Source organism: Rhinopithecus bieti, unplaced genomic scaffold (assembly GCF_001698545.2).
Source record: "Rhinopithecus bieti isolate Rb0 unplaced genomic scaffold, ASM169854v2 scaffold_1673, whole genome shotgun sequence".
Lineage (NCBI taxonomy): Eukaryota > Metazoa > Chordata > Mammalia > Primates > Cercopithecidae > Rhinopithecus > Rhinopithecus bieti.
The window spans coordinates 7,361,137-7,381,423 of NW_016804690.1; the positions used below are offsets into that span (position 1 = coordinate 7,361,137).

General features: G+C 37.3%; 1 protein-coding gene across 1 annotated transcript in view; it reads left to right on the forward strand.

The window, feature by feature from the left end:
* LOC108528285 (G patch domain-containing protein 2-like) overlaps positions 1-20,287 on the forward strand; it is a 31,635-nt gene that overhangs the window by 8,308 nt on the left and 3,040 nt on the right. The window contains exon 2 of the mRNA XM_017870024.1: positions 3,380-3,468. Coding sequence (XP_017725513.1) covers positions 3,390-3,468 — 79 coding nt within the window. The 5' untranslated portion in view covers positions 3,380-3,389. The remainder of the gene's footprint in view (positions 1-3,379; positions 3,469-20,287) is intronic.

Below are 20,287 nucleotides of genomic sequence, written 5' to 3' on the forward strand. Positions count from 1 at the left end.
TCCTGAAGTTTGTTTTCACTGTCTTTGTAAATAGGCCTACCTAATAAATTGTAAGAAGTATGAAAAAATAGTTATAAAGTTTTATAATAGTTATAATAATAAGTTATAATAATAATAAGTTTTATAATAGTTTTTTTATAATAGTTATTGACTTGAGAGAGTTATTTTCAAGCAATTAGAATACTCCAATTATATATAACTAGTGCAAGAACAAAGTAAGTAGAAACCAATGGTATTAATAGTCACAGTGAGCATCTGATATCAGACACTCAAGTATTGCTTCTGATTATTTCTAAAAATGTGTTTCTTAAGAAACGTGTCCTGGCTAATAACTGTTTTAGCTTAGTTTGAGCTTTAAAAATATCTGAAATCAATAAAACCAGCCTTAGTTCTTTTAAATTTTATTGATATTTAATATTTGTACATCCAGGAAGTTTCATTATGCAGTAACTTGACTCATTCTTTAGTTATTATAACTGAAATGAGGAAGTGTGTGTCTGAACTATGGCACACCTAGCTGGTCTCCTCTCTCTTCAGTCTCAACTCTGTCCAACTCGAGCTCTCTACCAGCACCCATGCACTTGGTCTACTTTCTCTCCTTTTATAAAATCTTTAGTGACTCCACATTGCTGTTAAGTCCAAACACCTTCATGGGGCAAAGGCGGCATGTATGGCCCCATGATCCAGCCCCAGTGCTCTTCTCCATTTATATTGTACAGTCCCTTCTGCAAACACTGCTCTGCAGACATCCTGAACTACTCATAACTCCCTGAACAGAGCAAACTCTTTACCACTCAGGAATTCGTTCAGCAGCAAGTATAGAAAACCTGACCTGCAGTGGCTTAAACTGTAAGAATGTTTATTATGTTTTAACACAGGATGAGAAGTAGCTAGTTCATGAGTTGGTTTTCACAGCTTGATTACAGAAGACCCACACTGCAGAATTCAGATTCCCACTTTATTCCCTGTTTTCAGAATGGTACCTTCCCCTCCTCTTCAGCTATTTCTGATATCTGAGTCTATCTGGTATATGCTCTGCAGAAGGTAAACTTTACTGCAGTCTTTTGCTAAGGGGAGATTTCAATAGGGATAAGATATATGAAAGGATAGTTTTTTACAAAAAGGTAATATTATGACTGTCATACGGATATTAAGTGGGTATGTGTTAAAGGTTTTATTTAACTCATTAGCTAATGAGGGAACTGGGCAGATGTTATAACAAGTTGAAAGGAGAAGTCAAAGAAGCTCAAGTGTATATAGAGTAATGGAATATTGAAATGATTGTTTAAATGGACCCAAAACTAGCTTTTCCACAGATAGCAGGGTTGTCGTTCCATAGAGCAGAATTTATTTCTGTTTCTGTAGTTAAGAAGTATTTCCCGTTGCTTTCGGTTAGCTACAAGGTAGAGTTGTAAAATAGCTTTCATAGAATTAGCATTCAGTGACTGAAACGGTATACTCCTGAAAGCATAGTTTTTCCATGGAATCACAAATTTTATCCTACCGAGGAAAAAATGTGTATTTGATGCAGCATATTTAGGATTGTTGTAAGGACTAAATAATATAGCCTTTACTAGTCGTTAATAAAGTTGGTTATGCCTGCTGCCACTACCACTGTACCTAATTATTTCATATACACAGATTTATGTTTTATTTCTCCACTCAGACTTTAAATTCTTCCAATAAGAAGAACTGAAAGTTTCATTTCCTTTGTATCTTCCATCTTCTCTTTTCCCCTCTCCCTATTTTCACCACCACTGGAGTCTTATGCTAAGTCCATAATAGATACTGATAAATGTTTGCTGAATAGGTAACGGAATAACTTTAAATTTGTACAAAAGAATATGTCTTCCCTGTGACATCATTCTACTTTTAAAATGTATATATAATCTTAAAAGGAGACACAGTCATAACTATTCATTTTCTTGGCATCATGAGCCAAGACCATACCTCAAAATCCAATAAAAATGTTATAGTCATTCATGTCAATGAACATTTGGAGAGCAAAGCAGAGCTAATGTAGTCATTAACAGAATGAATTTTTGAAAGGTTTTTTGAAATATTTTAATAATTGTAATTATTTTGTAACAGAAACAGTATGCACTCAATAAAAAGGTAGAAGACAACAGACAAATGCTCATTTCCTGTTAAGATACATTGATAAGGTTTTGTGGTATATTTTTTTGGCTGCCTGTGGCCCTTGGATTACTCGGATCATTAATTATGACTGTACTTTGTGCTTTATAAATAAAATCTATATTTGAAATAACTGGACTCTCCAGCACTAATTTTTCATTATATTTAAACATCTGAGTATATGTGTTTAAATATTTATCTTGAGTTTTGAATTTTACCTGAATTAATTTTAATTAATTTTTCCTTTTTTTCCCCTAATAATCTGTTTATTTTCAAATTGGTTTCTTTAAAACCTCAGGATACTGTCAGATATCTCTCTTACTAAAAGAACATGTGCTGTCATAAACATGCTTCATTTATTTCTGCTTCATGTTCCCCAGGCCCTATCCCAACCCTGCATCAAGGATTATGACACAGGAAATGAACACAGAATCTTTCTATAGCTTGAAAAGTTTGAAGACTTTAAATCCTTTCTTTTTTGTATTTGTCTTGATTTCTAATTGGCCCATTTCTTATTTTTTTATATAACTTTTCAATTTAGGAGACCAAGATTAGACAGAAGACTAATTGTATAATAGCTTGTTCCAAAAATAGCAGAAGATCCACTTCTCAGTTTTATGTATCATGTTTTAGAAATACAATCCAGTATCATATTAGATGGTTAAATAGCAGTAGACCAGCATTAATGCATTCAAATTATGTTTTCTCACTCAGCTAATAAATAATTAACTGAAGAATTCTAATCATATGAATTATAAGGGAAGCATCACTATTTCCTTCTATTTAAAATATTTTAAGAGAATTCACTGCTGCATAATATCCTAAAAGAAATTGATCATACTTTTCCTGTAATAGATGTTGTTCTGACAGTAAAGCATTAGCAACCAATTGATAACCTTGCAACAATATTGTGATCTCTTTAGATAATTAATCTTAGCCATTTTCCTGTCAGAAGCAACAGTGCTTGATTTTATGTTGAGCCAGAAAGATTGCCAGTTTTGAAAATTAAAAAGCATTCCTTTTATATTATTCATTCCGGTAACAATTTATGATGGCGCATTTAGCTGCTGAACGCTTGTCAACAAACGTAATTATGTTTCGATATAAACAAGATTGGTGATTTTACTATGCAGCTCCATCTTTGTTGAGAATGTTTTGATTTAGGTTCAGATGATACAAGCTGTGTATTTATGTGTCATTTTTTTCTTCTTTGTTAATAGTTTTTTCTGATAATTACTTGTAGGCAAACAAGCATGCATTTAGGATCCTTATGCACGGGAGACATCAAACGGAGAAGAAAAGCTGCACCTTTGCCTGGACCTACTACCACAGGTAAAACAAAAGCAGGGTTAGAGTGGAGCACAAATGTAGAGTTCATAAATCATGAAGAATAAAATGTAGACAGTTCTTAATCACTTGCAATGAAGAAGAAGAAGCACAGTTGCAAGAAGCTGTTAAAACAAATCGTTTGCATGTGGTATCAGGATGTATTGCATGTTCCATTTGTAGATTTTCCAGGTAACCAGTCATTAATGTATATGTTACATCCCTGCTCAAATGCAAGATTTCGTGCAAGATATTAAAAGGATACAAAAACTTCAAAGGCTATATCTTTGGCCTCTATAAATTTACAGTCTTGTTGGAAAATAAGGCATAAAGAGATGAAATGACAAATAACCCCAGAAGAGATTAATAGTAATAAATTCAAAAAGTATAGCCTCAGCCCCAAAACACAAGACTCCATGTAGTAGGAGATAGAAACCTGACTGAACGACTGTGACAGTCTGGTTTCTAGTCCCAGCTCTGTAGCAGTCTTAGATTCCTCATTCCTTCGTTAGACAACATTAGCGTTAGACTGAGAACGCTCTCATTTCTACCTCAAAAATCATGTCATTCTAATAATATGCCATTCTAATAATGAGTGTGGTCTTGAGAAAACTACAAGTGCTGATCAGAGGGAAGTCACTGTAGGTCAGAGAGGACAGGAAGCCTTACTTACTGAAAGGGCAAAGACTCGCCTTGTAGTGAAGGTTGTGAATAAAATAGTATGTATTGAAAATCTCATGCAAGAGCAGTGGTAAGGGAGGCACAGATAAAGTCAGTGATAGGAGGAAGCCAAGTAGGCATTAAAATGTGGACACCCACATATAAATAAACAACAGTTAACCATGATGGATTTGTGGTGCAGCAAGCTCTATGAGAAAACGTTTTTCAGTGTAGAAACAGAAAATAATATCCCTATTGCCTGGGATCTATAACCACACAGATTTATAAATTTTCTCTTAGTTTCATTTGGGCAGCCTTTATAGGAAAAATGATTTTAATTATAGACTATGAAAATAAGATTCATATCAACAGGAGAGTAAACAGTGAAAAGAAAAATATATATAAGTATATGCATGGTTTTGGTGGGGTGAGGTTGCATGGTGAGTTTAAGAGGAAAAAAAGATGTGAAGCTGACATTCTCCATGAAATGGAGTTTCACTCTTGTTGCCCAGTCTGGGATGCACTGGTATAATCTCAGCTCACTGCAACCTCCGCCTCTCGTGTTCAAGCGATTCTCCTGCCTCAGCCTCCCAAGTGGCTGGGATTACGTGCACCCACCACCACGCCCAGCTAATTTTTGTATTTTTGGTAGAGATGGGGTTCACCATGTTGGCCAGGCTGGTCTTGAACTCCTGACCTCAGGTGATCTGCCTGCCTCGGCCTCCCAAAGTGCTGGGATTACAGGCGTGAGCCACTGCGTCCAGCCACGTTCTCTACTTAGGGAACCTGTTCCATAGTTAAGCACTAGAAAATTGAAGAATAACTTAAAATTGGAGCACTTCTAATGCAGTTGTTCTGTATAAGGGACTGCATCATAAAATTATGCGTTTAGATGCATACCTGATCGTCTTCTGGCAGTACTGAATTTTCAAGATTAGGAAACACCTGTGTGTAGAGTGCATTTGTATTTGTGTAGAATAGTATTTGCCACTTATTGGGTACCCACTGTGTATCGGAAACTTTATTATTTTATCTTTATAACAACTATATGAGGGAGATGGTGTTATCAGCACCTTACAGATCGTAAAATTAAGATGCAAAGAAGTGTTAGCTTAGCTACCTAAGATGACAGAATTATTGAATGCAAGGGAAAGTTTCAAGCCTAGGTCTGCCTAACTCCTAAATCCATGTTCTTTCCATAAAAATGTACTTACAGCCTCTTCGTTAGCATATATATATATATATTCTTCATACACATATTACCTATATGTAAAGATTGTCCTATTGCGTATGCTGACTTAAGGCATATAGTATGCCTTAAGTTTTATAGATTTATCTAACTATTACTATGTAGAAATGCAGAATATTCATGAAATACTTCTAATATATCTCTTCATACATGAACATGTAGCCACATTTTGCATGAAACACATGTCATTAGTCTTGCAATTCAGATCTTTCACAAGGCAGGTATAGGATTCTTTAACATCCCCATTCCAGTTGAATGGTCCCTGAATTTTCTTTTTTTTTTTTTTTTGAGACGGAGTCTAGCTCTGTCGCCCAGGCTGGAGTGCAGTGGCCGGATTTCAGCTCACTGCAAGCTCCGCCTCCCGGGTTTACGCCATTCTCCTGCCTCAGCCTCCCGAGTAGCTGGGACTACAGGCGCCCGCCACCACGCCCGGCTAGTTTTTTGTATTTTTTAGTAGAGACGGGGTTTCACCGTGTTAGCCAGGATGGCCTCCATCTCCTGACCTCGTGATCCGCCCATCTCGGCCTCCCAAAGTGCTGGGATTACAGGCTTGAGCCACCGCGCCCGGCCGGTCCCTGAATTTTCTTATCTTTCAGTGATTCAAGCATTAGCGGCAGAAACAGTACAAGAACAATCTTAGGAATGCTACTAAAGCACCTTAGTGGCAGCAGTAAGGAAAAGAAAATACTGGGGTCACGTCCTAACACTCTGAACATATGTGAAATGAGAAGGAAAATGCATAATGGTTGAGGAGAGGATAATATAATTATTTCTGCAAGGTGATTTTGATATTACAACTCAGTAACATCAGAGGAAATCATTTATATGGCGTATGGGTACAAGCATCGAACTTTAGCCTAAAACAGTTTTTTTTGTAAGCTTACACCAGCATATTCCAGATTTTATATTTCAGAATTGTTGTGATTCTCTTAACAGTCAGGATTTTGGTATTACTACATTTTAACTTAGAAGATAAAATTCTTAGAAAATTTTAATTACTCAAAAAGTAGTGGAGCAGGAGAATTGCATCACTCATTTTCGACCCATTTTTAAAATCTGTGCGTAACTGTTTCTCTCAAAGAGGAAGAGATTAAGTTTAAAGTCCTCAGTTTTAAATAGAATATCTTTTAATGCTAATGAATCAACTCTACAGTGTAGATTATTATCCAAATTCAAGTAAGAAATGTTTTTGCATAAATACACTTTGATAATGAGGGTATAAATCCTAGATCATCTTGTCTCTGAAAATTACAGTTTTCAAATTCTGAAAAAGAGTCAGTCACATAATAAAGAGTCAGTTGTATTTGTAAACTTCTGAATTTTAGCTAAGGATAATATTCTTGCCCTTTTATAGGCCCTTGCAGAACTCCTGAAAAACACATTGAATTGAGATATATTTTCAGTTTCTTTTGCCTTTAGTCAGCATTAACTCTAAACAGGAAAAATGCAGACGATAACTCTCTTTTATTTGAAATAGGGAGTAAGAGTTAAAAGACTGACAGCTTGCATATTGTTTGATAATTCCCTCTGATTTATATGTGAAATATTATGCAATCAAACAGCAAGTTTAGAAAGGATTTACCAAAAAGTTGTCAGAAAACTATAATTAGACCCTTTAAATCCAAAACTGGGTTTGTATAACAATTTATGACTAAAGATAAATTGTATTCATAATAAATAACACTTTTGATAAAAGATTTAAAGCCCCCTATGAAATTAATAACCCAGAATTGATTACGTTTACCTGCTAGTGTATTGAAAATTTTTCTCACCTTCTTTTAGCAATAGCTTTGAAGCATAATTTCAGTCGCTTTAGAAAGCTCTAGACTAACCAGCAGTGTTATCATTTGAACATTTATTAATTGTGACAGGAACACCAAATGTATTTCAGTGCTTTAGCTTATTTACTGCTCTTTCACCTTTGTATTTTGTATTGACAAAGTAAAATGAATATTGATAAGGTTAGATATTGATTTTTTTAATGTATAGCTTGTTCTCTGCCGCATTCAAAGTCACATACCGAAAGATAGTGGATGTCTCAGTAGCAAAGGATGTAGATTTACTATTATAAAATTGAGAACTATCGAAGCAAGAAGGTTTGCCAGCAGAATGCATTTTATAGTTTGAAAAATGTCATCTGTAAAGGTGAAGAAAAGCAGCGAACAAAATAAGAGGAATATTATTAACACTTTTTAAAAAGGCAGTTAGCAATGTTGGTTATGGTCCGTGTTTTTGGTAGAAGGCATAGCTTATTGAGGATTTAATAGTAAAAAGATTTAAGTTCATTTATTGAGATATTGTGGGTACTGTATTTTTTTAAAAGTTTGTCCACTATACAGTATGAAATTCAATGTTATCCACAATTAATATTGCCTGTTACTATTTTGCTTTCTATTGAAATAATATCATGGTGAAATATTTATTATAAGGAGTCAGCCTTTTTTCTATACATTTTAAGTATAGAAACGAAATGCCTTTTGAAGTTTAATGTCTTCATATACATATTGCTCTAGGGTAGTTTTTTTTTTCATGAACATGTGAGTTCTTGGCAAGAGGTTACATTACAGCTTTTTGTGGCTTTTCAACTTTTTTCTCCACGTCCTGCTGATATTTCAATAGGAAAATAATTTTCATGAATATTTAAGGCAATGAAGGCAGGTTGTCAATAATAACAATGGGTGAAGACTTTTTAAAGGCTCATTTGCGATTAAAAGTCATACCAAACATAATCAGAAATGTGTGGTGTAACCAAGCTCCTTTTCAAGGTACTAGATTGTAGTTGTCCAAATTTATCTTATCAATAATTATATTTTTATTTCCTGCTATCCCTGGTTCCATATAGCTGTTGTACATTATTTGTAGCTCTTTCAGGATTTTAAAACAGGCAGACTTTTCCAAGGGGATCTTTATTAATTTTGAAATCAGGCTCTATCTGAATGAGTAATAAAGCCTAGGATATATGCAATCCTTCACCTCTTGACACATACACCACCAGCCCACTCTTCAGTTATGTATTTTAGTAGAATCTTAATAAACAGTTTTCCATTATCATTCAGTACAGGATGGACAGAGTAAGCACACATGTTATATAGAAAAGAATTGCTGTTTCCTGATAAAAGACTAAGTAATGAGAAAACACTTAAACTACCAAACACCTGAAAACACTGAATAAAATTTGAAGCCATCTTTTTACAAAGATAGCTGAGACTACCGGAAAGAAAGGGAAATGTTTAAGACTAAAATGGCCCTGAGCAGCTCCCACACCCACTCATACTACTGGCAAGCTTGAAAACCTAAGGCATGCTCGTTAGTTCCCCCGTGGACGGGAAGTCAAGCCTAGGATCTGAGCGTTAAGTCTCCTTAGAACCTCTAAAAGCTCCATCCTCAGAAATGGGCAGACTGGAAACAAAACTCATCCACAGGCACAGTGGAAGATAAAGAATCTTATTTCTGCCTGGGCTCCAAATAGAAAACTCTCTGAAGATTTGTGACCAAGAGGCTGCCCTCACATGAGTTTCTGGTTTTAAATTACACTAAGCCAAAAATTAACATAAAAACTGGTTTCTGAAGCACATTCAAAGCCACTCTAGAGGTGTAGGCCCTTCAACCCAGGCCTCAAAGAAGCACCACAAATAAAAACCTACCAATGACGATCTCATAAACCAAAACTAAAAGTTAGTTATAAAACAAATTCAAAAGGAGAGGAAATAATTGTAGACAAAGAAAAGACAAATGTGGTAAAGAGTTGAGTAGAAATTTGAGATTATTTTATTATGAAAATATCTTAAAAACTACACAAATCACTGAATGGGTTATATGACAGATCAGATATAACGGAAAAGATACTGAATTTTAGGAGAGATCTGAAGCGTGATATCTATGCTACATAAAAGCAGCACAGAGAGATAAAATGATTGAAAATATAAAAGAGGCTGAAGGACTTAAGGACAATGAAGTTCAACCTGTGTCTAATAGAACTTACAGAAGGAAGAGTAGAGAGAGTAAGATGGTGCAATATTTAGGAAAATAAGAATTTTTAGAACGGAAGGAAAACATGAATTTTCTTATTCAACAAGTATGAGTCTATATCAAGAAATATTAAATATAAATAAAGTCACATTGTAATTAAACTTCAGAACACCAAAGACAAAGAGAATGACTTAAGAGCAGCCAAGGAGAAAAAATATAACCTACGTAAGAATGCAATTGTACTGGTAGCAAACTTAAAAATAGCAGTACAATTGTGAACGTAAGAGATAATATTTCTAAAGTGCTAAGACAAAATAATCAAATCAACCTGAGTTACATATCCAGCTAAATTATTACCCAAGAGTGAGGATGAAATAAAGTCATTTCGGATAAAGACTGACCACTGCTAAATTTGATACCTCTTGTAGAAGAAAACAGAATCCATTAAAAAAGAATGAAATTCAGGAAGTAATGGTGAGCAAAGAAATTGTTGAGCATGTACTAAAAGCTAAATTAATAGTAACTGGATAAAAGTAATAATGATGGAGACAGTGACCATGTAGATGATTAATTTGGATATATAAAAGTAAGATGGAACTAAAACTCTGGACAATAGTATGTAAAATGTGAGGGAATAAGCAAGATATGCATTTTGACTTTTAAAGGTCATCACTTAAAAGGATAGAAATATTGTATATAGTCTTCAAGATAGTATAAGCAAGATATAAATTCCAGAAAGGAGGAAATAAAATTCATATAAAAAGCAAAGTTAATAGCATTAAATAATATAGTAAAAATAAATCTAGGTATATTAGTAATCATGATAAATGTAAATGGAGAAACTACATCGGTTAAATTTAGAGATTATAATGGATAAAAGAAGAAACTCACTATATGCTTTTTACCATAAATACAACTAAATATAAGGTTTAGTTTAAGTATTAGCCAAAGAAAGCTAGAGTAACTGGGTTTATAACAAGCAAAATGAATCTTGAGGTATTTCAGGAGTTAGAATACTCTCTTTAGTCAGATTTGCTATACTTGTTTAGATTTGTACTTCTACTAGGAGTTAGAAATCTGTGAATAGAATAAAACCTTAACATTTGGGGAAATATGGCAAAAGAAATGATGTACTAGAAAATGTTTTTTTCTTTTTGTTTTTATTTTGTTTTGTTTTTTGATGCGGAGTCTCACTCTGTCGCCCATGCTGGAGTGCAGTGGCACTGTCTCGGCTCACTGCAAGCTCCGCCCCCCAAGTTCACACCATTCTCCTGCCTCATCCTCCCTAGTAGCTGGGACTGCAGGCGCCCGTCACCACGCCCGGCTAGTTTTTTGTATTTTTAGTAGAGACAGGGTTTCACCGTGTTAGCCAGGATGGTCTGGATCTCCTGACCTCGTGATCCACCCGCCTCGGCCTTCCAAAGTGCTGGTATTACAGGTGTGAGCCACCATGCCCAACCATTTTTCTTTTATTATACTTTAAGTTCTGCTGTACCTGTGCACAACGTGCAGGCTTGTTACATAGGTATACACATATCATGGTGGTTTGCTGCACCCATCAACCTGTCAGCTACGTTAGGTATTTCTCCTAATGCTATTCCTTCCCTAGTCCCCTACCCCACAAGAGGCCCCAGTATGTGATGGTCCCCTCCCTGTGCCCATATGTTCTCATTGTTCAACTCCCACTTATGAGTGAGAACATGTGGTGTTTGGTTTTCTGTTCCTGTGTTAGTTTGCTGAGAATCATGGTTTCCAGCTTCATCCAAGTCCCTGCAAAGGACATGAACTCATCCTTTTTTATGGCTGCATAGTATTCCATGGTGTATATGTGCCACATTTTCTTTATCCAGTCTATCATTGATAGGCATTTGGGTTGGTTCCAAGTCTTTGCTATTGTGAACAGTGCTGTAATAAACATACATATTCGTGTATCTTTATAGTAGAATGATTTATAATCCTTTGGATATATACCCAGTAATGGGATTGCTGGGTCAAATTGTATTTCCGGTTCTAGATCCTTGAAGAATCACCACACTGTACTGTCTTCCACAATGGTTGAACTAATTTGCACTCCTACCAACAATGTAAAAGCGTTCCTATTTCTCTACATCCTCTCCAGCATCTGTTGTTTCCTGACTTTTTAATGATCAACATTCTAACTGGCGTGAGATGGTGTCTCATTGTGTTTTTGATTTGCATTTCTCTAATGACCAGTGATGATGAGCTTTCTTTTCATATTTGTTGGCCACATAAATGTCTTCTTTTGAGAAGTGTCTGTTCATATCCTTCACCCACTTTTTGATGGGGTTGTTTGACTTTTTCTTGGAAATTTGTTTAAGTTCTTTGTAGATTCTGGATATTAGCCCTTTGTCAGATGGGTAGATTGCAAACACTTTCTCCCATTCTGTAGGTTGCCTGTTCACTCTGATGATAGTTTCTTTTCTGTGCAGAAGCTCTTTAGTTTAATTAGATCCCATTTGTCAATTTTGGCTTTTGTTGCCATTGCTTTTGGTGTTTTAGTCATGAAGTCTTTGCCCATGCCTATATCTTGAATGGTATTGCCTAGGTTTTCTTCTAAGGTATGGTTTTAGGTTATGTTTAAGTCTTAATCCATCTTGAGTTAATTTTTGTATAAGGTGTAAGAGGGGGTCCAGTTTCAGTTTTCTGCATATGGCTAGCCAGTTTTCCCAACACCATTTATTAAATAGGGACTCCTTTCCCCATTTCTTGTTTTTGTCAGGTTTGTCAAAGATCAGATGATTGTAGATGTGTGGCATTATTTCTGAGGCCTCTGTTCTGTTCCATTGGTCTATATATCTGTGTTGGTACCAGTACCATGCTGTTTTGGTTACTGGAGCCTTGTAGTCTGGTTTGAAGTCAGGTAGCACAATGCCTCCAGCTTTGTTCTTTTTGCTTAGGATTGTCTTGGATATCTGGGCTTTCTTTTGGTTCTACATGAACTTCAAAGTAGTTTTTTCCAATTCTGTGAAGAAAGTCAGTGTTAGCTTGATGGGGATAGCATTGAATCTGTAAATTACTTTGGGCAGTGTGGCCATTTTCACAATATTGATTCTTCCTATCCATGAGCATGGAATGTTTTTCCATTTGTTTGTGTCCTCTCTTAGATCCTTGAGCAGTGGTTTGTAGCTCTCCTTGAAGAGGTCCTTCACATCCCCTGTAAGCTGTATTCCTCAGTATTTTATTCTCTTTGTAGCAATTGTGAATGGCAATTCATTCATGATTTGGCTTTCTGTTTGTCTATTATTGATGTATAGGAAGGCTTGTGATTTTTGAACATTGATTTTGTATCCTGAGACTTTGCTGAAGTTTCTTATCAGCTTAAGGAGATTTGGGGTTGAGACAATGGGGTTTTCTAAATATACAGTCATGTCTTCTTCAAACAGAGACAATTTGACTTCCTCTCTTCCCATTGGAATACCCTTATTTCTTTCTCTTGCCTGATTGTCCTGGCCAGAACTTCCAGTACTATGTTGAACAGGAGTGGTGAGAGAGGGCGTCCTTGTCTTGTGCTGGTTTTCAAAGGGAATGCTTCCAGCTTTTGTTCATTCATTATGATATTGGCTGTGGGTTTGTCATAAATAGCTCTTATTATTTTAAGATACATTTCATCAATACCTAGTTTATTGACAGTTTTTAGCATGTAGGGGTGTTGAATTTTATCAAAGGCCTTTTCTGTGTCTATTGAAATAATCACGTGGTTTTTGTCAGTGGTTCTGTTTATGTGATGGATTACGTTTATTGATTTGAGTATATTGAACCAGCCTTGCATTCCAGGGATGAAGCCAACTTGATCATGTTGGGTAAACCTATAGTGTGCTGCTGGATTCAGCTTGCCAGTATTTTATCGAGGATTTTCACATCGATGTTCATCAGGGATACTAGCCTGAATTTTGTTGTTGTTGTTGTTGTGTCTCTGCCAAGTTTTGGTATCAGGATGATGCTGGCCTCATAAAATGAGTCCGGGAGGAGTCCCTCTTTTTCTGTTGTTTGGAATAGTTTCAGAAGGAATGGTACCAGCTCCTCTTTGTACCTCTGGTAGAATTTGACTGTGAATCCATCTGGTCCTGGGCTTTTTTTGGTTGGTAGGCTATTAATTGCTGCCTCAGTGTCAGAACTTGTTATTGGTCTATTCAGGGATTCGACTTCTTCCTGCTTTAGTCTTGGGAGGGTGTATGTGTCCAGGAATTTATCCATTTCTTCTAGATTTTCTAGTTTATTTGCATAGAGGTGTTTATACTATTCTCTGATGGTATTTTGTATATCTGTGGGATCAGTGCTGATATCCCCTTTATCATTTCTTTTTGTGTCTATTTGATTCTTTTCTCTTTTCTTCTTCATTAGTCTGACTAGCAGTCTATCTATTTTGTTAATCTTTTCAAACAACCAGCTCCTGGATTCACTGATTTTTTTGAAGAGTTTTTTTCATATCTCTCCCTCCTTCAGTTCTGCTCTAATCTTAATTATTTCTTGTCTTCTGCTAGCTTTTGCATTTGTTTGCCCTTGCTTCTCTAGTTCTTTTAATTGTGATGTTATGATGTCAATTTTTGATCTTTCCCACTTTCTCTTTTGCGCATTTAGTGCTATCAATTTCCCTCTAAACAGTTTTAGCTATGTCCCAGAGATTCTGGTACGTTTTGTCTTTGTTCTCATTGGTTTCAAATAACTTATTTATTTCTGCCTTAATTTCCTTATTTACCCAGTAGTCATTCAGGAACAGGTTGTTCAGTTTCCATGGAGTTGTGTGGTTTTGAGTGAGTCTCTTAATCCTGAATTCTAATTTGATTGCACTTTGGTCTGAGAGACTGTTTGTTATAATTTCCATTCTTTTGCATTTGCTGAGGAGTGTTGTACTTTCAATTATGTGGTCAATTTAGAATAAGTGCGATTTGGTGCTGAGAAGAATGTATATTCTGTTGATTTGCAGTGGAGAGTTCTGTAGATGTCTATTAGGTCTGCTTGGACCAGAGTTGAGTTCAAGTCCTGAATATCCTTGTTAATTTTCTGTCTCGTTGCACTAATATTGACAGCAGGGTTTTAAAGTCTCCCACTATTATTGTGTGGAAGTCTAAGTCTCTTTGTAGATCTCTAAGAACTTGTTTTATGAATCTGGCAGTGAGAAGACAGGTGTTGTCCTGTCTTACTAGGTTGGGGAAGTTCTCCTGGATAATATCCTGAAGAGTATTTTCCAACTTGGTTCCATTCGCCCCATCACTTTCAGATACACCTATCAACCGTAGGTTTGGTCTTTTCACATAATCCCGTATTTCTTGGAGGCTTTGTCCATTCCTTTTCATTATTTTTTCTCTAATCTTGTCTTCATGCTTTATTTCATTTAGTAGATCTTCAATCTCTGATATCCTTTCTTCCGCTTGATCAATTTAGCTATTGATCCTTGCGTATGCTTCACGAAGTTCTCGTGCTGTGTTTTTCAGCTCAATCAGGCTATTTATGTTCTTCTGTAAACTGGTTATTCTAGTTACCTTTTTTCAAGTTGGTTAGCTTTCTTGCCCTGGGTTAGAACATGCTCCTTTAGCTCAGAGGAGTTTGTTATTACCCACCTTCTCAAGCCTACTTCTGTCAATTCCTCAAACTCATTCTCCATCCAGTTTTGTTCCCTTGCTGGCAAGGAGTTGTAATCCTTTGGAGGAGAAGAGGCATTCTGGTTTTGGAATTTTCTGCCTTTTGTGCTGGTTTTCTTCATCGTCGTGGATTTATCTACCTTTGGTCTTTGATGTTAGTGACCTTTGGATGGGGTTTCTGTGTGGACATCCTTTTTGTTGATGTTGATGTTGATGCTATTCTTTTCTGTTTGTTAGTTTTTCTTCTAACAGTCTGGCCCCTCTGCTGCAGGTCTACTGGAGTTCACTAGAGGTCCACTCCAGACCCTGTTTGCCTGGGTATCACTAGCAGAGGCTACAGAACAGCAAAGATTGCTGCCTGTTCCTTCCTCTGGAAGCTTCATCCCAGAGGAGCACCCTCCATATGCCAGCTGGAGCTCTCCTGTATGAGGTGTCTGTTGACCCCTGCTGGGAGTTTTCTCCCAGTCAGGAAGCACGGAGGTCAGGGAGCCACTTGAGGCGGCACTCTTTCCATTAGCAGAGCTCAAGCGCTGTGCTGGGAGATCTGCTACTCTCTTTAGAGCCAGCAGGCAGGAACGTTTAAGTCTCCTGAAGTTGTGCCCACAGCCGCCCCTTCCCACAGGTGCTCTGTCCCAGGGAGATGGGGGTTTTATCTATGAGCCCCTTACTGGGGCTGCTGCATTTCTTTCAGAGATGCCCTACCCAGAGAGGAGGAATCTAGAGAGGCAGTCTGGCTACAGCAGCTTTACTGAGCTGCAGTGGGCTCCACTCAGTTCGAACTCCCAGCAGCTTTGTTTACACTGTGAGGGGAAAACCATCTACTCAAGCCTCAGTAATGGCGGACACCCCTTCCCCCACCAAGCTTGAGCATCCCAGGTCAACTTCACACTGCTGTGCTGGCAGTGAGAATTTCAAGCCCGTGAATCTTAGCTTGTTGGGCTCCGTGTGGGTGGGATGTGCTGAGCAAGACCACTTGGCTCCCTGGCTTCAGCCCCCTTTCCAGGGGAGTGAATGGTTGTGTCCTGCTGGCGTTCCAGGTGCCACTGGGGTATGAAAAAAAACTTCTGCAACTAGCTTGGTGTCTGCTCAAATGGTCTCCCAGTTTTGTGCTTGAAACCCAGGGCCCTGGTGTCATAGGCACCCGAGAGGATCTTCTGATCTGCGGGTTGTGAAGATCATGGGAAAAGCATAGTATCTGGGCTGGAATGCACCATTCCTCAAGGCACAGTCCCTCAAGGCTTCCCATGGCTAGGGGAGGGAGTTGCCTGACCCCTTGCACTTCCTGGGTGAGGCAGTGCCCCACCCTGCTTCCGCTCACCCTCCATGGGCTGCCCCCACTGTCTAATCAGTCCCAGTGAGATGAACCAGGTACCTCAGTTGGAAATGCAGAAATCACCTGCTTTCTGCATTGATCTCGCTGGGAGCTGCAGACCGGAGCTGTTTCTATTCGGCCATCTTGTGGGCAACTCCCCATGCATCAGAAAATGTTGATGATATAATATTGCAAGTTCAGTGTTCAGTCGACTGAAAGGGTGGCATCTGGGATCAAATGTCCTAAGTTCAAGTTCTAACTGGGGTACTTTTTAGCTAATTGACTTCAGGCAGCTGAATTACCTCTCCAAACATCAGTTTCATCTATAAAATGGGGCCAATAATACTCCCCTTTCATGTTGAAAAGATCAAAAGAAATTATGAATATGGAAGCTTTTATAATTTCTAAGGGCTGCAGACATCATTGTATTCAGCGTTATCCAAATGTGTCTGTGATATATTTGTGATATATGGTCCATATACAAATTGTGATATATTATTCATATACAAACTGAGAGAGCCTAATATTGCAATTCATATATTGCTCAATGAATTTTTTTAGTGATTTGTACAATATCTCTGCTAAAAATTCTTATAGGAAATCAGGTAAAGAAATGTGTGTAGGCTTTTGGAGTAAGCTTAACCAAAGTTTAAATCCTAGCTTACTCACTGTGTGGTCAAGGTCAAGTGACTTCAACTCTCTGAGGACCATTAAAATTTCATTTTTGAATGAAGAGTAAAAATAGTGAATATCAGATACCTAACAAATATACCACATGCTTTGTTTAGACATGCTTTGTAGTAGGAGGACCAAAAATGATTCTGATTATATTGTGGCAGATAAACATTCCTATCTGACTTCAGGGCCAAAACAGTTTTCTATTTGTAAGATTTGTTTTTAATTTTTTGAAAATACATACTGTTTGATACATAAGCATTCCATAAGAAATATACTTCGGTTTAACTAAAAACATCTGTTAATAAGAACACTTCCTCCTCTAAGCATGTCAATAACAGATCATGTCTTTTATTCTCTACAAGGTTTTTATCACTTAAGGGAAAAAAACTAGTTTTACATTAAATTTCTGTTATTTAAGTAAGTCAGTGCATCATATATTTATGCACTTAACTATTTAAACTGATTTTAGTTAACAAAAGTATCATGAAGTATGTCTGCAATATTGCAGATAAAATTATAAACTAGTCTGAATTAAAGCTTTTCTATATTAATAAATGAAATAATTAAAACATTAGACGATGAGTAGTAGTAACACCTACCACTTTCTCTCATCTTAAACTGTGCTTAATGCTGTTCCTTGAGTTCATAATAACAACAATCAAAAATCCGTGTCCCTAAATTAGTTACTGAGAACAGAGGACACTATTATAACTTACCCTTGTTATAACGTTGCTAATAATAGTGAGAATAGCCCAGCCTCTCAGCTGGCTAGTCAAGTAATGGCGAAAAAAGTATGCGAAGAAAGAGTGATCACAAACTAATAAATGCCTTGTGAATACAGGGTAGGGACAGAGGCGGAGTGCACTAGCTATTCTATGGGAAGCAGCATGTGTCACCTCCCCTTCCATTGGCTGTTTATCCAACATCAATACAACACTTTAGGAGCCAAATTACTAAACAAGCTGCCAATTAGGCTTGCAGTCAGCTGGATAGATTAGTGGCTAAGAGAGGCCGATACAAGATTTTCATCTCTTGAGCCAATTATGCAAGTGAATTACCCTCCACGGTACTCTTTGGAAGATTTGAGGGGAAAGGACCGACTCAGCTGTAATGGATGTGAGAGATCCAGCAGACAGGGGGCTGGGAGCGGAAGCAGGCAGAAAGGTTAACAGGCGATGTATTGCTAAAGCTGCCTGAGCAGGAGAGCCTTCTAGGATAGGTCTTAAAGGATTTAACACTGCCAGGAGCAAAAGAAAGGGAAATTATGGTTGTGGTGTATACTGCACTGAGGCTGACTTGTTCCACTCCCAAGTCTTAGTCTCATAAAAGAAGGATGAGAAGCCAACAGTAGATTTTACTCTAGAATCGCTTTCCATGAATAACGAAGTCTCTGTTACTGTTTTTGTTTTTTAGGTTGTGTTTCTATGAGGAAAGATTTAGCATTTGAAGAATAAAACTTTCTTTTTTCTTCCAAGTACAAGATAATGCTTTCTTTTGTGTCATACTGTTTTATTTTTATGAAGAGAAATGAAACCATCATTTAAAAAAGTGAGAAAGAGTTCTTTTCCGTCTATATAAAAACAAAAGCATGAGAGTATGCTGATCACCCCTGGGCTACCCTGCTTGAAATACCAACATTTTAAAATTATAATAGTGAATCAATTATCATTTGCTGCTCACTTTAGGACTGAAAATGCACCATAATTTAGCAATTTTTATAGAAATATTTTAAATTGGCCTTATTCTTTTCTTAAATATTAAGCAAATTTTAATTCTGAACTTTTGCAAGCTATCCTATCAAAAATGTGAGTAGGCCGGGCGCGGTGGCTCAAGCCTGTAATCCCAGCACTTTGGGAGGCCGAGACGGGCGGATCACGAGGTCAGGAGATCGAGACCATCCTGGCTAACACGGTGAAACCCCGTCTTTACTAAAACTACAAAAAACTAGCCGGGCGACGTGGCGGGCGCCTGTAGTCCCAGCTACTCGGGAGGCTGAGGCAGGAGAATGGCGTGAACCCGGGAGGCGGAGCTTGCAGTGAGCTGAGATCCCACCACTGCACTCCAGCCTGGGCGGCAGAGCGAGACTCCGTCTCAAAAAAAAAAAAAAAAAGAAAAGAAAATGTGAGTAAACAGATGTACAGCCCAGAGCAGCATTAGACCTCTGGTCTGACTTTAGCTTAGGGTAGAATTAAATTAATTCATGACAATCACCAAAAAAATCAGGGATATGAGACAACATGCTAAGGCACTGTTTAACCTGACATACCTTATCAGCAGCTGTCCAGAAAAAAACTACGTACCTTGGAGGTCTGTGGAGGTCTGTCCTGGTTACCACCACAGTCATGACTTCAAAATAAAAAATTAATTGCTTTTGTGTTATATTCAACATTTTTGACAAAAGACTTTTATTTTGTGCATGCGTGTATGTATTTGTGACTAAGGTCCATTTTTCACTGTCACACACACACACATATATTTATAATCTCTGTATATGCATTTTGCCCTTCTCATGCAGTAAATAATGTTAGTCAAGAATTTTTGTTTGACATTAGATGTTGCCACTCAATAGGCAAGTAGTTGAAGGTTCTTTCTGTTACATGTTAAGGTACTTATTTCCATGAGCTATGAATTCATTTGAGAAATCCAAAGCCAATTAATCATTGGCTAGTTCTTACTCCCTGTAAGGAATTTAGCAAATGGTAATGATGTGGTCTCTTCTTGGTCTTGAAATGCGCCGAAGATTGAAAATACCAAAATGTTTAATAAACGGCTTTGAAAATCAATTGATGATTACTCCATGGTAAATAAGAGGGTTGTAGGTATTAAAACCCATGTCTAGCATTTTGTGGCTTTCCTTATTCTACAAGTAAGAATCACAGAGCGTGACTCGCTTGCTCTTCCCCACAATGGGAGATACAGATTACCAGATAAGATACACTTGGTTCAACGCTGACATTTCTTTTACTATTATTTTATTTTTTACTGTGAAATACATAGTTCAAAGAATACACTTAAAAATGTATATGTACAGTTTGGGTGCCATGGCTCACACCTGTAATCCCAGAACTTTGGGAGGTCAAGGCAGGTGGATCACTTGAAGTGAGGAGTTCAAGACCAGCCTGGTCAACATGGTGAAATCCCATCTCTACTAAAAAATACAAAAATTAGTTGGGTGTGATGGCACACACCTGTAATCCCAGCTACTCAGGAGGCTGAGGCACAAGAATCACTTGAACCCAGGAGGCGGAGGTTGCAGTAAGCCAAGATTTCACCACCGCACTCCGGCCTGGGCAACAGAGTGAGACTCTGTCTAAAAAAAAAAAAAAAAAAAAAAAAAAAAAAAAATTTAAAAAACAT